Source organism: Branchiostoma lanceolatum, chromosome 4 (assembly GCF_035083965.1).
Source record: "Branchiostoma lanceolatum isolate klBraLanc5 chromosome 4, klBraLanc5.hap2, whole genome shotgun sequence".
In the NCBI taxonomy this organism is placed as follows: Eukaryota; Metazoa; Chordata; class Leptocardii; order Amphioxiformes; family Branchiostomatidae; genus Branchiostoma; species Branchiostoma lanceolatum.
In genome coordinates, this window is record NC_089725.1 from 27,419,526 (window position 1) to 27,443,770 (window position 24,245).

Sequence of the window (24,245 nt, forward strand, 5' to 3'; positions counted from 1 at the left end):
TTGTAATATTGGCTTAGACTACACAACCTACCTAATGATAGAATTGTCAAGAGAGCATGCACTACAGTAGAACAAGAGCTAGATTGATTGTTCTTGTTCAAGATATTTTGTACAGGCATGGTTTCCATGTTATTTGGTCAAACCCTGCCATTGACACCTACTCTTGACCTCTGGCCTCTCCCGATTATCTTTAGTTTTACTACATTTATTTTTGTTTACTTTACTTTACTTTACTTTACTTACCTTATTTATTGTATAAGTATAAACTGTATTTGCTTTTTAATGTTCGGACTCCAGGAAGAATAGTGTACCACTAATGGAGATCCTAATAAAACAAACAAACAAACAAACTACAGTGTCGCTATTAGTTATTGGTTAATTGATATGTACATCTACTTAAAGCTGATATTCCTGTCCTTTTTGCAGTATAATCAATGGGTTTGCGCTGCCGCTGAAGGAAGAACATAAGGTGAAGAGGTGGAAGGCGGTGTTTGTGCAAGTTTGTGGTTGAAACAGGCCTAGTAGTACGGAGTAAGGCAATTCAAGACAGAGCAGATGTTCCCGGTGTGACAAGTTTGTGGGGAGAGCTTCATGATTTACCGTGCCTGATGTTCTTGTCCCTCTGCAGTATAATCAATGGGTTTGCGCTGCCGCTGAAGGAGGAACATAAGGTGTTCTTACTGAAGGTCCTGCTGCCCCTCCACAAGGTCAAGTCTCTCAGCGTCTACCATCCCCAGCTGGCCTACTGTGTAGTCCAGTTCCTAGAGAAGGATGCTAGTCTTACAGAACCAGTGAGTACTTCTTATGTCCTACCCTGTCGGTTACTCGCCCAACCTTTTCCCAATATGTTTTCCTTCAAATTATGATTTATGACTATTTATTGTTTATTATGAATCTCCTACCTCCTACCCGTGAACTCATTTGCATGTTTGTGAGAAATACTTTCAGCTTACAGATCTATGTTCTGATTCATTGGAGAAATAGTGTCATTGGTATTTGTTTAAAGGAAGAGGGCTTAGCATAAGCCTTTTTAGACTTCTTTTCTCCTGCAATTTGTTTTATTCAATACATTTCATTACTCCACATTTAGAATTTTTGTATGAATGAACAAGCAAACGAACAAAACACTTTATTTCCTTCACTTCTTGTATCTAGCTTCTCTTGTTATATCATTTGTAACCACAATTTTAGAAGACCTTTATGTAAGTTTAAGACATTGTCTCACCCAAGTAAAGACATAAAATTTCATCTTCTGCCCCTGATCTGACTGCTTGTTGTGTTCCTACAGGTAATAATGGGACTACTAAAGTTCTGGCCAAAGGTCCATAGTCCAAAAGAGGTAAGTTATCAATTGAGCAACCTTCAAGACTGAACAGATCTTTCTTTATTCTGTTTTTAACAATCTACCTTGCGATGTTACATTACAATTTCTCGTCTGCTTAAAGTCAACTTCAAACCCTTAACTAATCTATTGTTGCATGTATGTGCCATACTATTTCAAAACCTCTCAGGGTTAGCTATTTAGTTAATCCTAGAATGTGTAATGCACTCCCAGATCTGAATTGAGCACTAGTAAGGCTTAATTGACACAACGCTTTTGTGGGAGTAATGTGTCTTATGGAGAGAATTGGTTGTTGAATAATGTATGGTGTGCTCTGTAGAGAGATGGCCGCTGTAATTTTCAATGTGGAAATAATCATTTCAAGCCCTGGCAGTTGATTTCACACGCACAGCCTCGTGATTTGCACTTCAAGTGTTCCGTCTAGCAACGTGCCTCGAGGTAGTGTGGGGGTGGATGTGGGAAATATGATGTCTGCAGTTATATATAGATTGTCACGACATCAGATGATGTCACATGGTTTATTGAAAGTACTGTACTTGTATATGTATACGGAAGATAACAGTTATTCAGGCAAATGGATAATTTTGTAAATGGCCTGCGTTTCGTCAGTGACTGAACCAGAATTTGGAGTTCACCAGCTATTTATCCAAAACTCTGCTATTTGTCCAGAGCACCCAATTCTTGTTCAGTCACTGACTAAAAAGCAGCGACCGTTTCCAAAATCTATCCCATTACTTGAGTGACTGTTACCTTACGTATCTTACTACCTGGATGTCTAACCTTCATTGACAAAAGCACTGTATGTTGATGAAGGTTAGACATCCAGGTAATAAGAGACGCAAAAAGACAGTTACTGGATAAAATTTTGAAACAGTCAGACATTTAAGACAGCATCTGCTATTTTTCATCAGTGACTAATTAAAACAGCTGGAGAAAAAACCCCACTGTATGTCTCAAGCTCTTACGTGACGTCTGTTCTTGCCTCCAGGTAATGTTCCTGAATGAATTAGAGGAAATCCTAGACGTGATTGAGCCCTCTGAGTTCCAGAAGGTTATGGTCCCCCTCTTCAGACAGCTGGCAGGGTGTGTCTCCAGTCCACATTTCCAGGTCGGTGTGGCCTCTACAAGTTTGATATTCCCCTTTTTTATACAGCAGTAGCACGTATATTTGTTAAAACTTAGTAGTCGTCAGCTGTTAATTCTATGATTATACTGTAAATGCAGAAGTGTTCGCTGGGATTTAATTTCGCGGTAGGGAGAAAATAGAGTGTTCGCGGTGGTTTTGAGTTCGCGTTTGAAACAATAGTAGCCCTACAGTCACACAGTGGAATGGCTTTTTGCGGTGGTTTTAAGTTCACAGTTAAGAGTGAAACCACGGACATGAAACCACCGCAAACTTTTCTGCATTTACAGTAATTCTGTGCAATTCCATCTATGGTTTGAATTGGTTAGATATGATGTTACACCCCAGCTTGTTATCAACTCCAGAGTTTGGAAGTTTTAATGTTTCTGAATGTTTCTAAATTGTACATTGAAATCACGAGAAAAGACAAAACCTGAAAGGCTGTTGGGAATTTTAAAAATGAAACACAAGAAAGTCAGAATGATCACTACAAAGAACTGAATTGCCGATTTATTTACCAACCGTAGAAAACTATTACTAATATTAGTGGATATATGACTGTAATGTGTTACACACACCATTGTGTCTCATGAAGATTTTTTTGTAATCCTTCATTCCCACAGGTAGCAGAACGGGCGTTGTATTACTGGAACAACGAGTACATAATGAGTTTGATCAGTGACAACGCTCAGGTCATACTTCCCATCATGTTCCCAGCTCTCTACAAGAACTCCAAAACGCACTGGAACAAGTGAGTAGCTTTACTCCTTAATGCATTTATCTGCTAGGTTACATGTATCTCCCACTTTGAAAAACAGTGTGTTTGAACTTTGAGAGATCTCTAGTGCAATACCTCCAGGCACAGCTTGGAGTGCATCTTACTGAGGGACGTTGCATTGAAGATCTCTTAAAACACTTTTTTCAGGCTGGTGGTTATATGTGACCTGGTGGAATTAAGTGAATAGAAGTTTCTAGAGTCTGCCCAAAGATGTACTTCATAGGTAGATATACTCCATGTTTTAACAAGACCATACTATCGACACATCCAGAAGAGAAGATTTAACAACTGGAAAACTTCTGCTGCAGTATCAAGGAAAGTTGCTAGGAGGCCCACAAATGACATGTATCCTCTAGGTCACTACACCCACCAATGTACTAAGTATCATCAAGCACAGCAACTACATTGAACCCTTGTCCACAGGAATACAGACACACATCTAGTGAAAATGATATATCTGCTTCATGGAGAGGAGATTAAAGAATGTGACTGACTTGTGCATTTTTAACGTGTTTTTTTTTCCAAAACTGTGGAAGACAAGAGTAAGCATCTGAGAGTTGATTGTTGTTGTTTGGTCTCCTGTAGGACAATCCATGGCCTGATCTACAATGCTTTAAAGCTGTTTATGGAGATGAACCAGAAGTTGTTTGACGACTGTACCCAACGGTACAAAGCTGAGAGACAAAAGTGAGTCAACAACTGTTCGTATCTTGAAATGTGTTTCTGAAACAAAATTTCTAACGTAATTTCTTACCCAATCAGACAAAGACTGTTGCTGTTTAGTGAAAATTTTGGACAAGTTCCATTTTCCAATTGCATTGGAAATTACAGTTTAACTTTGTTTCAGGACAACTTTTCAAAGAACCTTTACTTTTATGGCTAAAAACAATCACCTGTGTGTAGAATTATAATAATGTTGATTGATAGATAAGTTAACGAAAACCTTTATTGTGAATCTTCTGCCAATGTGCTAAGTACAGAATAAAGGAAAAGTTAACAAGCACACAGCCTAGTGTGAATATTACAATCTAGAAGTGTGTGGATTTGGTTTCTTTTCTCTTCTTCGTAATGATGGAAATGTAAGAAATGCTTCGTGATCCAAAGTTTGTGAATTTGTGTGATAATGATACCATTCCTGACATAGAATAGTTTTCCATTTTGCAGCCTACTTCTGAAAGGTTGCCAGATACATGTACTAACGATCTTGCTGTGCTTTTCCAGAGAAAAAGAAAAGGTTAGGGAAAGAGAAGAGGCTTGGGATAGGATAGAACACATAGCTCAGACCAACCCTATGGTAAGTACTGTCAGCCTGCCCACCTGCTTTTCTCGTGTGAGGTTTGAACGGTTCTCTCTTCCCAGTCTTGTCTTTGCTACTTTACATGTGGAAATGTCTGTCCTTAAGGTGAGGTTATTCTTGGGTCGGTGTGGATAAAGGAAATCACAATATGTTAACATATGCAGGGCTCGAAATACCACCTGGAGTTGTGATACCACCAAACAAAGTATTGAAAAGGTTTCTACACAGGATCCGTTCTTCTGAAATATTCCAACCAAGCCAGAAAAATCATTGGCAAACAGGGAAAGAAACTGATTGGTGCAAGTAGACTTGTCTGGTGCAGGGGATTTTGAATGGCGTCTGCACCAGTGCTGCAAGCATGCAGAAAAAAATTATTTCGAGCCGTGATATGAAAAGAAAATACTGCTTCAAAAGACTGATCGACAAAAAGGTACTTTAGTAGCTTCTGAATTGTACAGTTTTGGAAATAACCAGTGAGAGGGAGAGGAGCAGCATTTGGCATTTCACACTCCCTTATACCTGCTGCTCCAGCATAGCCTGCCCTCCATTGGCTTCTGCAAGCAGCGTTTCGTAAAAACTGATGACTACATTTTTCCCTTTCTGTCAATCTTACTCCTGCTGCCATTCTGCGTACCTTCCCTTGTCCGTGTCATCCTGGAGAGGGGTGAGCAAGCCTTCAGCGCTGAAGTCCCCGTCTGGCTCACTGCTCCTGTAATGGGCGGTTTTCTTCATTCAGTCAGCCTGATCTGAGAGCACAAATGTGACATAGATGGAGTGCTGCTCCTTTCCCTTTCAAAGAGGCTTTCCCTTGCAAAGTGGAAATTGAGTTAGAGCTGAGCTCTAATATTTTGTCCTGTAGTTCACCAGGCCATACAATGTCCTTGAAAGTACAAACTGAAAAATGAAAAGCTGTTTATTGCTGGCATACCGGTATCTATGAAGTCCCTTCCAAACCAATATTGCTATTTGCATCTAAACATGACATTTGATGTGATTGTTTTTAAGCGCCTAGAACGAAGATCATCATCATGTGCACAGGTTATTCCTTCACATTTTAAACCTCACACAGAAATACACAGTAACAAATTTGGTGGAGGCACAGATATCCGTGTTTTGGACAAACTTCTGGCGATCCCAGCTAACACCACGCCTGTGTGTTTCTCCCCCACAGTGCGACGGGTATCTTGAAAACTCTAGGCTACCGCATTCCCCTGGCAGCAGCGGGTCCGTTGCCATGGAAACAGACGCCAAGGACGATGCGGAGCTGTCCTTAGACAAAATGAATGAAAGAGGACAGGTGGGCCTAAACCCTCACAAAGTGCTGCCGACTCAAACCGTCTCTGCCTCTCTGTGCAGCTCTGACATCTAGTCATGAATGTGATGAACAAAATTTTGAAAGAAATTGCTATCATAACCTCCTTCTTGACTACGTTAGGCAATTGTGTACTTTCTGGTGCAACTTAAAGGCTTATGCCTGACTCCATATGGACGGAGGAGTGAGGTATCATTGGGATGCTTTTTCTGTGCAGACACACTGTATATCCAAAAAGTGTCTTCAGATAGGAATGGAGGATTCCAAAATATCAGGCTGACTTTGAACAGACCAAAATAATTCTGTGACTTGTAGAAGGCTTTCCACTTCCCTCTTCCAGGTGACAAGGATGACATGTAGACTTTAAATCTTTCTTCCGATGTAGGACAGTGCCACTGTTTAGTATACATACAGGGTTAGATAAGAAAAAGTCAGCCAGGAGAATTCATCAGTTGATAAACGTTATGCTGGTTGCCATATTTCTGATTAAGTTTGAAGCCAGAGAGGCTTCATGCCCTCTCCCTGCTGCTTAATGCCGTAACCAATACAAATTTGGTGCCAAACGCTTTACTTCAGCAGGGAGAAGGTTAAAAATGTGTTCCATCCATCCCGCCAGTTGTATTGCTAGCCATGTGCTAAGTGTTGCTACTTCTGCTCAATTGTCGTGATATTGTGCATTGGTATGCTGTGTCCTTATGACTTTGGAGTTTCTGTGTGCCATGCTGCAATGTTGAGTGACGTGTTTCAGTGCAGTGATTCTCCCTTTTCTCTCTCTTTGTCCCCCTCTCCTGGCTACCTCCATGTACCGTACCAACCAACCAATCCCGCCATCCAACCTGTATTGTCATCAACCTTCTTCTATCTTTCTGTTTTGATGAACAGAAGAACAATGTTGGGCGTCATCGGTTATCGGGTGAGAGACTTTTCCCCACTTCCTTCCTCTGCGATTTTGATCTGATTTTGCCTCTTGATTCGTTTAGTTTTGCTCCTACTGTTGCTGTCCTCCTCTTGACAAATGGCTTTTTTTTCTGTAGTCTTGCTGTTTCTCCTTGGCAGCTAGCTCTTCCAAGTTTGCAGGACACGCGATATTACAATTCACTGGTCCTGCCAGCCTAGAAGCTTGCCTCCCTAGCATTTGTTTTTATGAATAGTTTTTTCCAGACAGTAGAATTTTTGACTTACATGTCATCTTATTCTTACATCACTTTTAGCACAATGGGAATAGAGCACTTAAGCTGAAACTTTCATTAGCGCATATTTTCTGTTGTTGCTTAAATGCATTGGTTTCCCTTTGCATACTCGAAAGAATGAAACGTCAAACATTTCAAATATTTGACCACACTAGTTACACTAGGGTGGTGGTGTAGAAAAGAAGATGTTGTTTTAGATAGATGTACAGCTCAGCTGCTTAACTTGAAGCCTTTATTTAACCACGCTAGCTATAATCTATGTACATGTAGAATCATGTAGAAAAGTTGTCATTCTAGTTCGATGCATAGCTTAGCTGCTTAACTTTAAGCCTTTATTCAACCATACTTGCTACAATCTGTAGTCATGGGAAAAGGTGTAATTCTAGATAAATGCTTAGTTTAGCTTCTTAACTTAAAGCCTTTATTTCATTACACTGACTTCATAAGATACATATATAATCTAAGTAGAATTATGTGGAAAAGGTGTCATTCTAGATAGATGCATAGTTAAGCTGCTTTTACTTTAAGCCTTGAAGTGGAAAACAGAAGTTGTTTTGTGCTGACATGTTGTGTACTCCTCCTGCAGGCTGGAGTCAGTAGGGGTAGAGATTTGAAGAAGATGCTGCCACGCCGGAAGTCGGAGCTCCCCCATGACTCCCTGACCCTGCGAGCTTTGTCCGATCACAAACGTGCCGACGATTACCTCACTACCTCCCCCGAAACCAGCTGAACGCCCAGTCTGTCTGCATGTTATACAGGCTCTTATCCTTTCCTCTTCGTTCTCTTCTATTGTAATCGTTCCTCAGAGACATTTCGTATGGTAGCATTCCGCCACTCGTACCATAGTAGCGTGTGTACTCCTGTGTTCGCGGCCATGCACCTTAGTTAATACCTAATCTGTTTTCTGTAGTGGGAACAGGAGTTGTCGGAACAGACCCTGGCCCGTTATGTTTTAGTTTCTGTGCCCTTTACGAGTACTGCTTTTTTCTTGTCACCGAAATTTGAATGTCTGTGTAAGTGTACATATGAGATGTCCATGAAAAAACAAACGTAATTTTCTTGCCAGTGACCGTAACCTTATCGATATGATTATTATCATTGCAGTGAGCTTGGGTTCCGTAATGTATGTGTTTCATTTACTGTTGATCAGAGCCAAGCCAGTTCTTATATTTTTTTCAATCACACAATATTAGTCGTGATGAATACTGGTAACCCAAGTGTTTGATATACAATCTGCTAACCAGTACAGTTAGATATTATTTTCTTCAACCTCTGTTATCTTTTCAAATTGGCTTCTAAAATGGTATCGGTCTCGGAAGTCTGTGATTTTGAATTTCTGTAATGCCTTTGTTCCCCCCATATGGTTTCTGTACTGTGTGGTTTGTATGGCATGCCATGTGGGCTTTTCAAATACAAAAGGTTATGGAGAGAGAGTAGTTGAGTACAGTGCCACAGTATGATCCACAGAGAAAATTAATAGAGAGTCTGGTAGCCACCGTATATTGTACTCCTCCCCAGCACTCCCTTCTTGCTAAAGAAAATATAGCTGCTTATAAGATAGTAGGTAAGGGCCTGTGTTTGCCTTTCAAAAGGACTGGTACAAGAATGACATAGCTCCATATATTACATGTACTTAGCTATAGCACATTGAGGTGTGTGAACACTTTCCCAAGACAATTTATTATCAGTTCTTTTGTGAAAAAAAAAAAGATACAACTGAGGAATAACAACGAGGGTTTTTCTGCTAAAAGTCGTGATTGTGTAATGTGTACAAACCTTTGGCTTGGCAATCCTGAAAGGTAGAAAAAAATATTTTTAATGTTTGTATTGATGACGCTGCATTTCAAAGGTTTGTATCGATTGAACATTGTACATTGTATGCACAGTAGGTGAGAGATAGGACAATGGTAAAAGAAAGCAAAATGTTGTTATTCCTCAGGATTATTTGACATACCCCTAACAGCTCAGAACGTGAGGAGTGCACTTTAATTAAACTAGAATCTGGAGAAGGGGAACCAATGCGGCATGGACCAGTCAATCTTTGCTGGATGATGGAGAAGAATTAAGTTATAATTGTTCTAAATATCGGATGCTATTTTCTGCCCAAAACAAATCTCTGTGCTGTGTAAGGACGACCCAGCAACTTGTAATGAAGTTGGTAGTTTAGAGCCCTTTTATGTCCTTGTACGTCACAAGGAAAAGCTTCCCTACTAGTTCTACTTGTACATAATGATGAATATTGTTAGAGAAAGAGATAAAGAGAGAGAAAAAATGGCATCTGTATTTTCCCAGGATCCTCTGTAACAATTCAGGGGTTAGAGGTTGGAGGTCATTGGAATAGACCATGTTGCCTTCTCGAATAAAAAAAGCCTGTACAAACGTATACTTGCATCGAGCTGGATTGTCAACCTGTGGTCCAATGTATTGAATGCTAAAATAGTAACAGAAGACTAAATAAAAAGATGTCTGTATATAGAAGGCTCCACTTCCATTTCAAGTTGTCCACATTGGTGCGTCTACCATGAGTCACTGCTGCACGTCATTAACTGTTGTATGGGCTACCGTTACCAGGGCTGTCTCCAGGAACCGTCCTTCCGTCCCAGGACAGAGATTTACTTGTTGGGACGGGAAAAAATCAACCCTTTCCGTCCCAAAAATATCAATTTCATGACCTAAAACTGATGAAAATGAATTTTTTTAGCTTAAATGACATATTCAACAAGGAAAATTTAGAAAATCGGCTTCCAAACAATGAGTGGGAAGGAAAAAATTGGAGACAGCCCTGACCATTACTATTGGCTGTTGTAAAGCACACCGCAATTTCCAACATGTCATGTTCATATAATCACACTGCCTGGCCCCTACAGGGTTTCCAAATAGCTGGTGTGTTACGCTGAATGGCGGTTATAACGGCTATATTGATACAGATACAGAAATACACACAATGATACAAGACAAGTTGCTCAGATGAACCAAACAAGGCATGCAATATTGAACACTTCTCACAGCTATACTTGGTAGTCTAGAATACACTCCGCATATCTGCACAGCATGGACTGGTTAGCAGGGCCACATGATGGAGTGACTGATGTATACAATACACATGTCAGGCAAGAATTGCAGATTCTGTCAGTAGAGATCCCAAATGGAGTCTGTAAATTTTAATGTATTCCCTTAGAATACAGAACTTTTTAAAGTAGATTCATGTCACTGGGGATCACTGGATTGACTTGAAATTGAGGATTTATACATGGGAGATCACCCTAACACATTCATATAGCACCCTGGTCCTTGACAGACACTGATCGGGATCTCTACTGGTAAAACTTTACTTTGCAATCTCTTCTCTGACAGACCTTTTCATGGATCCCATTGCATACTGGGAGTCGAGGGCTCTATGACTATGGGTAGCTCAGTGGACAAACTACATCACTACCATGACAATGCAATTTGATGCACGAATACTGCGTTCATTATGATTTATGATGCAGTGATAACAATCTTGCTTGCTCGCTGAGCTACCCACAGAGCCCCACGGCTCCCCCAATACGATTGGATCAGTGACAGTGTCAGGACTGAGTGAAAGCCTGGTCAGCTTCATGAGTTACATGAAGCCCAAACAGATATCGGTCAGTTCCACTAGGAATGAATGATGACCTTTTTTGTACATTTCCCCCCATTTGGGCTAACTAATCAGAAGAAATGTTTATAGATATACAAATGTATCTATATCAGCTATTCTCAGTGCTATAATCTAATATGTGAATATTCAGCTTCTTTATAATGATGTATAAGAAAGAACCGATAGGATTTGTGCATGAAGGTTTGCCTAAACCCATTAGGAATGTGAAATTTTCCGTATTACTTAATGAATGAAGTGGAGGAACATAGTATGAATGTGATGTCTTGAACGTCCTGCCTCACACTGATCATGTCATCTGTGTTGTTACCATGGTGGTGTTGATGGAGGTAACCCCGTCCCTGAGACAGGTGGCCCAGCTGGGGAAGGTGTCCACCCCGTACACCGCGATCCCCAGCGTGTGCGTGGTCAGCATCAGGACCAGGAGACACAGCACGTTCAGCCAGATACCGGACTTCATCTGAGAAATGTCAGATCAAGAAATGGGCTAGATTTACCACAGATGGCAAAATGCACAAGTACTCACAGTCATCTAAAAGCCTGACTTTGTGATATTGAAAGCCATGGGTTTACAGCCTATAGCTTTTGATTGAAACATTACATGTACATAGTTAAAGCCCCCATCACACATAGCCGAACATGGCCTCTCAATCTCCTCCAGACCATGTTTAGGAGTTAGTCATGACCAAGGTCATCTGTGGTTGGGTGCACCGTTGGGACTTGGTCGGAAAAGGTCAAGTGTTCATGGCCAAGTCATCCTTGCCAGCCGCCCAAACATTTTGACAAATAAAACTTGGGAAATATTATTCTGCTTGGATGCGATCAAAGGAGTGAACTGGAGCTAGAATAGGATGAATTCCAGGCTACTCCTAAATCCCAGCACCGACCTTGGTTGAAGAGTGGCCGGGAGTAAAATCGTAGGAAGGTCCTGGATGCGTAACAGGGACCTAAGCTTGCACCTGATTGGACATCGGGGCATCAAAACCTTACTCAAGACTGTACTGAGTAGAGAATTACCATGTCCAGCACCGTCAGCTTCCCGTAGGAGTAGATGATGGCGTTAGGCATGGTGGCCACGGGTAACATGAAGGAGAAAGAAGCGGAGATGCTGGCAGGCACCATCAGGTAGTAGGGGTTGATGCATAATCTCTCGGCCTGGGGAAACACGAGAACGATAACCGTCTTTCCCCTCAAGTCTACGAGGAACATACTGTTGGCGATTATGCATCTGATCATAGATAACAAAGAATGTTACAGACAGAAAGAGCATTCGACCTCCCTACAGACAAAAGGTAGTTGGGTTTCTATATTTCAAACACACATAAGAGAAATACACAGCGTATTGAAGCGATACGTCTATACTAGTATCGGTGCCATCACTGGTTAAAATGTAACGTTACAACTAGAAAAAGATATACCCAGAAATGATGTACATACAAGAATGGGAACTTCTGATGCAGAGTTATGCAAAGAAATGCATTTTTCATTGTGTATGGCAAGACAAAAGTGTACTTTACATTACCATCCTTGCCAGTATGGGCAGGAGAATGGACGGTCCTGATGAGTTTGTGGCAAACTCCGTAAATGCCGCCACAGCCGCGCACATCACCAGCAACAGCGCCCAGTCCGGCAGCCCGTCCACTTTGGAGAACTGGTCCCCCAGCCAGGTCGCCAGACCCGAGGCCTGTTTGGGTCAACAGCCACATTTTATAGAACTGATCAGATACTTTACCACCCCGACCAATCGAACCACGTGATTCGCATTGAAACTCAGATTCGTATCAGCCATTTCCCGACAAATCGCTTTCTAACTTGCGTTAACGACTACATCTCACCAAACAAACTCGCCAGTGAGATGGTGGAAGGTGTCAGCTTCCAAAAGACGTTTTCAGATTGACAATTTTGGCACTTTGGAAGTGATTTAATCCGCCCGCGATTTAACTTCTAGTTTCTACTAATTTTCTCTAAACGTTAAATCGCGGGCGGATTCAATCACTTCCAAAGTGCCAAAATTGTCAATCTGAAAACGTCTTTTGGAAGCTGACACCTTCCACCATCTCACTGGCGAGTTTGTTTGGTGAGATGTAGTCGTTAACGCAAGTTAGAAAGCGATTTGTCGGGAAATGGCTGATACGAATCTGAGTTTCAATGCGATTCACGTGGTTCGATTGGTCGGGGTGTTTACTAGAGCGGTAACAACGGAAGAGGTTTCTTTGGTCCTTCAGTGGCATTTCTCAGCACTATTGCACGATACATCAGGTACATGTAAGTGCGTCGATGACGGTTAGACCGGCAGGCGTTTCAGTCAACCACCATATGTGTGGATGGCGTTCAGCACCAAGAACAGGTGTATTTATCTGTGTGTGGGTGGTGTTCAGCACTAAAGGACTGGTGTGTTTACCTGTGTGTGGATGGTGTTCAGCACCAAGGACAGGTGTGTTTACCTGTGTGTGGATGGTGTTCAGCACCAAGGACAGGTGTGTTTACCTGTGTGTGGATGGTGTTCGGCACCAGGGACAGGTGTGTTTACCTGTGTGTGGGTGGTGTTCAGCACTAACGGACTGGTGTGTTTACCTGTGTGTGGATGGTGTTCAGCACAAAGGACAGGTGTGTTTACCTGTGTGTTCAGCACCAGGGACAGGTGTGTTCATTTGTGTGTGGATGGTGTTCGGCACCAGGGACAGGGGTGTTTGCCTGTGTGCCTCCAGGAGATGACTAAGTATACGAAAATTACTCAAGCAACAGGATACGTTTTGTAAACGGTCAGACGTTTCAGACAGCATCCGCTGTCTTTCATCAGTGGCATGTACATGTAAGGTGCACATGTAAAGTTATACGTAAAGCGGCCAACCTCAGACTGAAGCGAAGCGTAAAGTGTTTTCGATAGCGAAGCACTGTAGTGCCGCTTCGTCACGGCACGCGTTTTTCACACCGAGTACCCCTACTCTTCTCAATAAGTGTGTTGGGTTCTTCTATATGCGGAGGTTTGACACCTGAGGCTTACACCTAAAGTTAGACCGTGTACATGTACGTATACAGTACAAAGCATGCGCAACTTACCGTCACGCCCCCTGCCAATGCAATACCGCCACCGAAGATGAAGGGCACGAACCAAGGCATCCTGTCGCTGAAGCTGCGCCAGTCCAGCAGCGCAGGAACCGGCCCTGTCCTCTCATCTGAACATCAAGCGATAAAGTATGATATCAACTTTATTGACAGGAGCTTTCGTCAGGTATTCAACAACTATAGATACAGAAAGCGAAATGATTTTAACATGGTAATTACAGGGTATATCAATATCACCTATCACCTACTGTGCATGATCGAGGTCTGGTAACTACTGAATGACGAATGTATGTCCAGTCAACATCATGAATACGTTTAGGAAGCCACCTATAGACATGCATTGTGACGATAGATCCCAGAGGAAGACACGTTTGACCACTGTTCGGGTTTCAGCAACTGGCTTTCATTGTGGTATATATGATGTTTTGTTCCAAGTTTTAAAGATTACCACCTACCGTCCGAAGGGCGACAACACATGAACCGTGGTCTCTCCGATGGGAAGAAAAAGAGCGCGAACGCTACAGTGATGCACACGGCTCCATCAGTGAAATACCTGGAACATCAACATTAGCGATAGGTTTCCGTTACATGATACTCTCAAATTCAATCTGAGGACAGCATTTCACACTTGAGAATACCAGCAGTTGCCGTGGGCGTGGCGACTCTCGGAGGGCGTCTTTTGCGTGCGCACGCAGTGTCAAGTGTAAAACCATGGCCACCTAAGAAAAATGTACTTCAAGCACAAGGCGTCCTATAAGAGTCGCAACGGCCATCCAAATAGCACAACCGAACTCAGGCGCCCTGCCAACAAAGGCAGTCTTGGCACGACAAGAAGATTCTCAGCCGCAAAAAAAGACAAAGTCGTAGACCTCCCAAGGAGGCTGGTATTTACCCTGGCACAAAGAAGTACGTCCATCCCGCCGGCCGGCCGCTCTCCAGTGAGATGAACCTGAGATCTCTGAAGAACCACAGCAGGACCATCAGCGCGAAGTGGAACAGAGAAGCGCCTTCCGCAAATCTGGACAAACAGCGATTTACGTCTATTGGTCATCTTCACAAAACACCCCATATCTACATATTACATCAAACATATTGCCAAAATGTTAACAATGATTAAAATACAATGATACATATGTTAACCCCAATCTCAAGTTTCTATTAGTAAACTTGCTGAACTCTTATCGCCATTTACGACCCCTCTCCTCTGTTGGAAAACTCTCAGGTGTTTGATGGTAAGTATCACCATGATTTCAGCACCAAGGACAGGCAAACATGAAAGGAACTTCTCATGAGTTTACCAGTAAGGGGGGTTCCTGACAAGCTTAAACGGCAGCTGTACGTACGTCATTGGCCCCAGTTCTGCATAGGCCTTTGTGATGGCGTCCTGTCTGCGGGATCGGCTCCTCCCCTGGCAGCAAGAGCAGCCACCAGTGCAGAGGCTGGAATAGGACAGAATCATGTGTTGTTTCAGATTTCAGTACCTGAGGTAAAAGAGACTTGTAATATAACTGACCCTTGTTTGGAGTTTCGAGTTATGGACAAATGAGCCTGTTTGATTTTGAGAAGTGTTTTTTTTTTCATAAACGAAAATTTAATGACCATATGCATCTAGAGGATTAGGCTCCCAGGGACTACCCTTTAATGTGAGGGCTGTTAATCTATTATCAAGTCTTTCCATTCAAATCTTTTGGAAACTACATCGTGACATGTTGACCATTAACTATCCACATCTTGCAACACTTGACTTGCTTACCTGCAACCGAAGTACATGAAACTGAGGCAGAGCCAGGCAAGTACGAGGCAAAGCACCATGGTCGGGAAACCGAAGAAGAACCAGGTAGCGAAGTCAATACCGGGGCCGTCAGGGAATTGTCTGAAACCAATGTGAGAAAGCTAGGGTTAAACATCATTCAATGCCATCAATGCGTGGAGTTGCTGACAGAACAGCAAAAAGTTTGTACTGGAAAGGGGTTTTTTTGTGTCTTTTCAGAAGACAATCAGATAAGACTTTATTTCTTTTGGGTTTTCATTCAGATTGTGGTATGGATCGCTTATTCACAGGACTGTGTAAAAATGTTTTCCTATCAGCGAGAAACGTCATATGTTATGATGTAATCCTTGTTTTCGTTTCCATCCCGTGTTTGAGGATAGACACGCCTGAAGAACCCACCGTACTTATCAACGGAGTCAAGAGTCCATCCGGATGTGAATGTATAAAACCTATCAATCTTCGGTTTACCGGTCATGCGAACAAACAAACAAACAAACAAACAAACAAACAAACGAACAAACAAGACGCAGATTGCGCAACTCACGCGTCCATTTCCCTGGCGCAGACGAGGTTTGGGCTGGTGCCGGTGAGGCTGGCGATCCCGCCGATGTTGGCGGCCTGACAGACGCACAGGAGGAGCCCCTTGTCTCTCCGGTCACGGCGTCTTCTCGTTTTCTCGTCCACGACTGCCGGCTCCTGGATGCAACAGACCCATTCAGACCCACGAAATCTACTTGCATCACATACGTCATCTCCGTCAACGATCGTGTTTTCAAATGTGTGCATGTAATTATAAGCACAAATTACGTTCTCGAATGTTGACAGGACGTCTGGTGAGATACGTAGTCTCACATTCACAGACGACTTCACACTTTTTAAAACATTTCCGTGTACGTGTATCAATATAGATATTGAGACATATTTCTATGAATAGTATCTTGTACCTAAATATATATACCTTGTTTTCCACAATCACTTCTACAGAACTAGCCGCCGTATCGTCGATAGGAGTCGTGCGTCGACGTCTGGATTCATAGGGGAAGATCAGTTAGATTACAGGAGACATTTACAAAGTAAGGGACTTACAAATCAGGACTGTATCTACAGAAAGATCTACTAAGCAAAACTAAAAGGGTCGGGGAGAAACAGCACATAGATAGGAAGTGTCGAGAGGTAGAAGTTAAGAGACATCAGTTCTTGGTGTCCTTACTCCTTAGCGGCTGACGGGTCGTCTGTCTTGACCTCTTGTAACTCCAAGTCGTTACTTGTGCCTGTGAAATTTAATATTAAGTTGAACATAAAGCTCATGCGTACAAACAAAGATTGTCAAACTAAGACACGCTCGTTAAGGGATGCTATCTGATAAAGACTGTCGGTGTGGTGTGTTGGGGGAAAACGAAATATCAACTTGTATCCTGCTGCACTGATGGAACCCTCAATGTGTTGGGCAGAGCGCAAAATACCAAAGCCTAGCACACCAGTGGGCCCTTGTCATAGATGCATGTAGCGTGGTATACATTATGTTCTACGTTAACAGTCTGTTCTGCAGGGACGCGATCAGGGGAACGGACTGCATGGGACTGGTGCTAGAATAGGATGGATATCAGGCTAACACCCTAGAGCTTTCTGCGTGCATATATCCCTGTTTGTTTTGTAACATCCTCCAATTGTTGATAAGGTAGCTAGATACATACGTAATTCTGAATGTGTCGTGCCGTTATTTTGTGAGTGTGAGTCTACGGACGTGGTGGGTACCGTTTTCCTCCTCCTCCTCCTCCTGTCTCATTTCGTCCAACATGGCGCTGGCCACGGGCGCCATCATGGCGGTAGTAGCCGTGTTACTGATCCACATAGACAGGAAGGCGGACACGCACATGAACCCCAGCATCAGCCTGCGGGTAGGGCGGGGGTGGGTTCGTAAAAAAGCAGAGAAAAAAACGTTGATAAAAGTTAGACACCCAGACAATAAAATACGCTAAATTTGATCTAGTTATTTGATTAACTGTCATTTAGCACGCCACAGCTCTCTGTGCAGGAGTATAAAGCCCTTGTCACACATTGCCGACCATTGCTTCCCGACCTTCTCCAGACCATGGGAGTTAGTTGGTCAGTGCCTTTGAAAGTCGTCTGCACGAGCCGACTAAGATATTAAGATGAGGAAAATGATATTCTGCTTGAATACGATTAGAGGAGCGAAGTGAAGCTAGAATAGGCTAGGATGGATTTCAGGATACTCCCAACCAAGCGACGACCTTGGTTAAGGAGTGGTCGGAAGCAAAGTTGTGGGAAGTTCATGAATTCGACTAAGCAGGAATGATCGTTAATATTAGAAACATGTTACGTTAGCCCTTTTATGTTGACAATTCGTGCTTTTTTAATTCCGTCCGTCTGAATCTTTTGCAATTTCTGCAAACCTTCCAAAACTCTGTATGTGACGTTTTCTTTCCGCAGCCTCTAATACGATCCTCCTAGATCTGTCTCGTACCATTTCGGTTCGGTGCCGAACAGCATGAGCGCCCTGAGCGCGAACCTCTTGTGTAAGTTCCACCTCTGCACGGCCGCAGCGAGCATCAGTCCCCCGATAAACAACATGGTCACGTCCTGGGAGAGTAAGCATAGGGTGTTTAGTTGGAAATTACCATTGTAATAGTAGTTACTTACTTGTGTTAAACTCTTATCGAACTAGATGAATACTCAAGGCTTTGTCACATTCGTCGTTCGATCGTTGTACAAACGCAAACTAATGGCATTTTGGGGACAGTCGTGTTGCACTCGTGCATATGTCGAACAAACTTTTATTTGCTTGTCACCCAAGTGATCAACTTACCAAGTGTGTGTGTGATGTGTGTGTGTGTGTGTGTGTGTGTGTGTGTGTGTGTGTGTGTGTGTGTGTGTGTGATAATGGTGGGCGCCTGTACATTTGCTTGTAATCTCCAAGCAGATGTAGCATCCGGTTAAGTCTGTGTCTGCGTCCAATTTCTGTGTCGACTTGCCTCCCTGATGGACTGCGACTTGACGCAGACGCTAGGGGGGCAGTTTGACGACATAGAAACGGGCAGCTAGGAAAACGTAACGATTTAGCCTCCCCCAACATCTGCTTGGAGATAAGAAGCACGAAATGGACCCACGGTCATGTAGTTGCTGCAGACGTCTCTTGCGGACTGGATGCCCAGGGCGGGGAGGAGGACGACGGGAAGGAGACTTGTGACGCCGATCGGGACCACCTCACAGGACCAGTAGAACGCCATGATGATCACCACGTACCCACACGCCGCCTCCTGGGAAAAATACAGGAAACTTAATTGGAATATCGATAAGCAGCTGTAATAGTTTTCCATCCTAATTTCTCCATGTTTTCAGACGAAAAGAAAACTACTCTCCTCTTAACATTACAAAACCCACACATTACAGAAAGAGTGGGATCATTCGTCTTCCACTGTCTCGCAAAAAGAAGCCGAACCCAATAAGCTAGAATTTAGTGTCAGTAGTTAAGACTAGAATAGTCATATGTTATATTGTTCATCATTATCTGTTCGTCCACTCTGTGTTACGTATACATGTACATGTACTTGCAATTAGCCTACGGGCAGGAATTTGCAATGAACTTTCACGTTTGTAAACTAGCACCTTTTCTATACCCCAAGCAGTCATCCCTGCTATATGCAAAGACCGTTCCTACAAGGTGTTGCCAAAAAAACAAATTCCCTGGGGAATGCATTCGCGGTTTTCAACTCAATCGGAGTACTATACTAACGGCTCCGCACTGGAGGCGCCGCCAAACAAACCCACAGCACTTGACAGGAAGGTCACAAGTGCCAAATGTTACGACTTATGCCATCGCCGAAGCTATGTTTGCAGGTCGCCAAGACACAACGACGGCAGACCTAGCTGGACAAGAACAAACACAAAACTTTATCACTTACACCCCTTGAGCCCCTGTCACACAGTCGACCAGCTTCGATTGATCGCTGGTGCACGGTGTATCTTTATTTCCACTTACCGTGTAAAAGTCCGTCCACGCGTAGTAGATTGGCAGTGGGCAGAAGACCAGGGGAACCAGCCAGAACACAAGGGACGCTCGAAACGCCCAGAGCTCCCGGAGAAACCTGTATGCCATGGTGAGGTCAGTGTCCAAGGATACAGACTGCCTGCTGTACGGCGTGGCCTGACGCTTACGTAGTTAAACTGGAATGTGACGTTACACCCAGTTCACAATGCGTCTGTAGAGCTGTGGATATGCACAACTACACAGAAGACAGATAAAACGTTACGAAAGTATGCCATGCGTTGTTATGGCACGCCTCTACACAGCAGCTAGTGGTTACATGAGGTTCGTGTTACCAAAGTTAACAAACGCGTAGATTAATGATTAACTTTTGTCAGTGTTGAACAAATGGAAAATGACGCTGGCGCTTGTCTCATGTCATCGGCCTGACATCCCCTCCCCCACCACCATAACATGTAAACACACATGTCTGTCGGCATCTAGGCACCTGGGCCCCGGCACCACGGCAAGGTGGTCTCCATTTGCCAGGGAAATTTAGCACTTTTTTGCTCGCAGGCCAAACGGACCTAAAGAGTAATGTTGATAACAAATTCTTTGGTGACACAAAGTAACGTAGTTTTTTCTCATATTGAATTTTCCCGTTTTTGTAATATAGACGTTATATTCAGTGTCCTTATTTCCAAACCGCACTAATCATGCACAACTCCATGTTACATAGACGTGCATGTTGACGTCGTTTTTCACATGTCTGCATTTGTACACGTTGAAATCGTTTTTGGAGACGCTTAGCAGGTGCTTTAGTGTATTAACTATTTTACGATAATTTACACAATTGAACAATTCGGTCATGCCAATGGGACATGATAAAAACGTTTTGAATACCCTCATTATGTATCATGTAATTAACAGAAACACAAGAAGCTTTAAAAACGGTTAGCATTACGAGAGTCGTAATCAGTTGAAAAATTATCTGACGTTAGTCGAAGTTTTATGGGCAACGGCAATTCTGTGTCTCAGTCAATTTTGTCGGTGGTGTGTCATAGTCGAAAGGGAAACTATAGTAAACGAAAACATCGTGGAATGTAGAAATTAGTCCGTAGAATCTGCCCAGATGCTGCGCCAAGTAGCGTCCTTGTCACCTCTGCCCCCGGAATCACACAGATGATCATCAATCCGTCTTCCACCCAACTTTCAAAAGTCACTAACGTTCTTTGTGTCATGTCGACGGTACCTTTCTTTTCCCGTGAAAAGTCGTGCGTTGTAGTCTTTAAAGTCACGATATGTCTGATGTTAGTCACACAGTTCAAGTCGAGTTAGCGGTGGAAGCGGTGCCTTACTGTGGGTGTTGCATGAAGAGGTCCTCCCCATCCACGACCCAAGGCATCGAGTAGTCCTCTTCCGCGTCCAACAGCTCGTCGTCCATAGCAACACCAGCCGTGTTCTCCTCGTCGGTGACCCAGCTGATGATGTCGTCTTTGGCAGTCTCGATCTCAGAGTGCGCCCCCTGGCGAAGGGTCTGGAACAGCCGTACCAACGGTGGTGGAAGTGGACTTCGTCGCCAGGTCGGTAGGTGTCGTCCTCCCAGTGGTCCTTCACGAGAAAGGAGACAGGGCGCTAGTCCAGGGTTCCCCAGATATCAGCACCCAGGAGTAGGAAATCGAAGCGGTGCCACTCAACGACTCTCCACCCCTGCCCCCACCGTGCGAGCCGTACAGTACTAGTTACGCCCGTATGGCGGCCACAGGTGTCACAGGTAGGGCCCTGAGGAGGCAGCAGCGCAAGGTACCCTCCTGCGACCGTCCAGGCGGTCTCGACGTCGTCGTGACGCCGTCCGCAGTCTTCACAGAAGCGGACCTGGTCGGGGAGCTCCCGTCTGATGGGGCGGCCGGCATTCCGCATCCAGGCGCGGCCGAAGACCCGGAAAGGTTTCATGACTTCCCAGGCGCACTGCTCCGCTGTCAGAGCTCGAGTGTAGCCCAGCGAGAAAGAATTCATGTCGGAATCCCTCGTTCTCGAGATCTCAAGTGCTTCAGAATGCGATTCGAGTTCGGAGAGAAAAGATGGAACCGCCCCCCCACGGTGTCAAAGTCACAAGTGCGAGATTTGAAAGTTAATGGTATATACGTTCGAAATGGACATTCCATCACTGGAAGAGAAGGGGTGCTTTGAATTTAACCCGGAGTTATCCATCGGCAGAGACATACGGATAACTTAGAACACTTGAAACGATGTTGACTTTGATGAAATCTGCATCTTTGGCTCTCTCCTTGTATCGCATAAATGAATGTCCAGAAAACAAGACAAAGAAAATAACTGTCCCTACCTGCTAAAATCATGGGATGGTTCTGGAACACCTTGTTGCCATGGCGTTGTCCTGGAGAATTTGGAATCGTATTGACATCAACAGAACATCATGAGTTTGAACTCAAATGACCCCGTTCTATGAGTTTAAACTCAATGTCTCCGCAATGAAGTTCCATGAAGCTTCGTCTCTGAAGGGCCAAGCTCCGTTAGAAGGTTGAGAAAGGAAACAAAAACGGAGGGCGTGATGCGGGGAGGTAGTAAGTCGTAAACCAGCACCCTGTTTTGTTTAGTTTGCCCCTTATTTCACCCACTAGGCCACACATAGTTTACACTATTCGTAAACCTGCTCATTTTCGTTCAGCCATTGTTGCGTTGATTCATGGCATATCGCGCCCCATACCGAGTGTGTTTCGACAATGTTACAACTTGGATGTTGGATGTTGTGATTACTGATGTCACTGAAACTAACATTAAGTTACGCTAACTAAACACATGTCATTCTCACTATGTACATTGTCAAAGACTCTCAAGATGATCTCTGGTGATTTTCTGTTACCGACAACAGGTAGTGTGATGCCTTGACAAAGTTGCTAGACGCGGCAAACATTAAAGAATGAATCATTGCAGTCCCATTCAGCAAGGGCCGGCTACTGGCCTAATTTCTTACAATCCAAATGTCGTCAAGACGTGTTGGTCCCGATAACTGTGATTACAGACAGGATCCTACAGGCCAACCCATTAAAAGTTGTCGATTTCCAGACGTTTTGCCGCCAAGAAGGCACATAACCCTAACCCAACCCTTGCTCAAACCCTAACCATACAAAATTTAGCTATTTAGCGACGGATCGTCTGACGGAGAACGTCTTGCTAGTGAAATCTCCTGACACCATGTTGTCTGCCCACTACAACAGGGGATGGGTCGATTTGGCCTGGAGCTGTGCACCACGGCACCCGTCCGGCTAGTTAATTTTGGTCCATTGGAGCAGTAGGTGACGCATTGGCTTCGCGGTGACACCCTTATGTTCCAACGCCCCTATGCTCCCACACATCCTAACCGTAACATAGGGGGTATCGGAACGTAGTGGTATTTGGACATAGAGGCATCGAAGCAAATGGCTGTCCTCGGCTTCGTAGCTTCTGTGCAGCATGCTCCATGCCATTTATAAGCCGAATCTCACAACTGTGAACCCAACTGAAAATAGATTAGTTGCCGGGCGGGTGGTGTACAGGTCCAGGCAACCCGACACATCTCCTGTTCTTTTGGGCAGACAACATGGTGTTAAGATAACTTGCCGCCAATACGTTTATCCGTCAGGCATCAGCTTCTAAATAGATTAACTGCGTTAATGTTTGTGTGTGTGTGTGTTTGTGTGTGTGTGTGTGTGTGTGTGTGTGTGTGTGTTTGTGTGAATTGGTATATCAGTTATAACTTTAAACAAACAATTTACACAGAGAAGGAACATGACAACATGATCACGATCCAAATGCCAAGGATAGTCCAGGCAAACGAAATTGAACAAAGAATGTACTTGGACATACTTCCGCTCACAATGAACATGAAAAAAATGAATGTTGAATGGTTTAATGAACATACAAGCAACTTGTATTCGTAAGGAAAGCACACATTTCGTTACCTTTCAATAGTGTGCAATCAGTCGGTACTTAATTCCGATGGGAAAAGGTCACAAATGATAGGTCTTCATTTGCATGATAAATTGAGCACTGGGACGTTTTTTCGTCGCTTTATCGTTGCTCTTCAAACTCGTGAACATAACAACAATGGTGAGCGCAGCTGTTAAAATGTACCAACGAATCTGATTTCACACATTTATGTAAAATTAAAAGTGGAATCATCAGAAAAGTGGGCAAATCGAAACAGGTGTTTATGATTGATGGTTCACTTGTCCGTTTACCCGGCCAGACTACCTGAATGGAATGTATCTCTTCTTTGTTCTTAGCTCTACTGACACGCATTTAAAGACACGATGACACACTAGTCATCCTTTATCAGAACAGGTTGGTCCAGTTACGGTTCTTATGTACTGACGTGGCAGTCCTGCTCTCAGATCACTCTGTCAAAGGGACAATATGGAGAACAACAACTTCTTGTACCCGGGCTCTCGTGCCGACTGGATCCTGAAGCGGGCGAAGGAGTTCGAGGCGACGGCTCGCAACTTCCCGTGCGCAGGGTGCGGGGAGCCCGCCAAGTGGGTGTGCCTGGACGCGGCGTGTGTCGGCTACAACCAGAGCAGGGCGCTGTGCCTGTGCGACATGTGCGACGCCCGCTTCCACATCACCAGCAGCCCCGTCATGCAGACCCACCGCCGCCTGGCGCCCGTGCTGTACATCTCCCTGCTGCTGCTGCACCGGTACAACACGCTCCTGCCGGACGGCACCCCGGTCAGCCTCGAGAAGA

The 24,245-nt window shown here is 43.9% G+C and overlaps 3 protein-coding genes across 8 annotated transcripts in view; 1 reads left to right on the plus strand and 2 right to left on the minus strand.

Annotated features, from left to right (window-relative positions):
- Positions 1-9,520, plus strand: part of LOC136433786 (serine/threonine-protein phosphatase 2A 56 kDa regulatory subunit gamma isoform-like) — a 34,993-nt gene extending 25,473 nt beyond the window's left edge. For 3 of the 6 annotated variants that reach the window (XM_066426292.1, XM_066426293.1, XM_066426297.1), the window contains 8 exons: positions 629-791; positions 1,289-1,339; positions 2,331-2,450; positions 3,089-3,216; positions 3,829-3,930; positions 4,465-4,537; positions 5,712-5,837; positions 7,629-9,520. In XM_066426292.1, coding sequence (XP_066282389.1) covers positions 629-791; positions 1,289-1,339; positions 2,331-2,450; positions 3,089-3,216; positions 3,829-3,930; positions 4,465-4,537; positions 5,712-5,837; positions 7,629-7,772 — 907 coding nt within the window. In that variant the 3' untranslated portion in view covers positions 7,773-9,520. Of the gene's footprint in view, positions 1-628; positions 792-1,288; positions 1,340-2,330; positions 2,451-3,088; positions 3,217-3,828; positions 3,931-4,464; positions 4,538-5,711; positions 5,838-6,734; positions 6,766-7,628 lie in introns of all 6 variants that reach the window. The other 3 variants (XM_066426294.1, XM_066426296.1, XM_066426295.1) reach the window with 3 other exon arrangements.
- LOC136433787 (Na(+)/citrate cotransporter-like) lies at positions 8,745-16,827 on the minus strand. Its single transcript, XM_066426298.1, has 11 exons — positions 16,730-16,827; positions 16,478-16,544; positions 16,064-16,215; positions 15,502-15,621; positions 15,092-15,187; positions 14,641-14,766; positions 14,204-14,301; positions 13,743-13,858; positions 12,205-12,366; positions 11,700-11,837; positions 8,745-11,142 (listed from the first exon to the last, which is right to left on the minus strand). The coding sequence occupies exons 1-11, from the start codon at positions 16,825-16,827 to the stop codon at positions 10,972-10,974; spliced, it is 1,344 nt and encodes a 447-aa protein (XP_066282395.1). The 3' UTR covers positions 8,745-10,971.
- Positions 16,828-17,223: 396 nt separating this feature from the next.
- On the minus strand, positions 17,224-20,049 carry LOC136433788 (solute carrier family 13 member 2-like). Its single transcript, XM_066426299.1, has 4 exons — positions 19,520-20,049; positions 18,648-18,797; positions 18,005-18,120; positions 17,224-17,411 (listed from the first exon to the last, which is right to left on the minus strand). The coding sequence occupies exons 1-4, from the start codon at positions 19,634-19,636 to the stop codon at positions 17,237-17,239; spliced, it is 558 nt and encodes a 185-aa protein (XP_066282396.1). The 5' UTR covers positions 19,637-20,049; the 3' UTR covers positions 17,224-17,236.
- Positions 20,050-24,245: the final 4,196 nt, after the last annotated feature.

Coding starts and splice junctions, on each gene's coding strand:
- LOC136433787 (XM_066426298.1), bottom strand. CDS start 16,827: ATGAGCTTTATGTTCAACTTAATATTAAATTTCACAGGCACAAGTAAC. Junction 15,188..15,501: donor TTCATGTACTTCGGTTGCAG/GTAAGCAAGTCA, acceptor GTCCTATTCCAG/CCTCTGCACTGGTGGCTGCT. Junction 14,767..15,091: donor GCAGAACTGGGGCCAATGAC/GTACGTACAGCT, acceptor CTGTTTGTCCAG/ATTTGCGGAAGGCGCTTCTC.
- LOC136433788 (XM_066426299.1), bottom strand. CDS start 19,636: ATGGCATACAGGTTTCTCCGGGAGCTCTGGGCGTTTCGAGCGTCCCTT. Junction 18,798..19,519: donor CGTGGACGGACTTTTACACG/GTAAGTGGAAAT, acceptor TATTTTTCCCAG/GAGGCGGCGTGTGGGTACGT. Junction 17,412..18,004: donor TTCGGCACCGAACCGAAATG/GTACGAGACAGA, acceptor CCCTACCCGCAG/GCTGATGCTGGGGTTCATGT.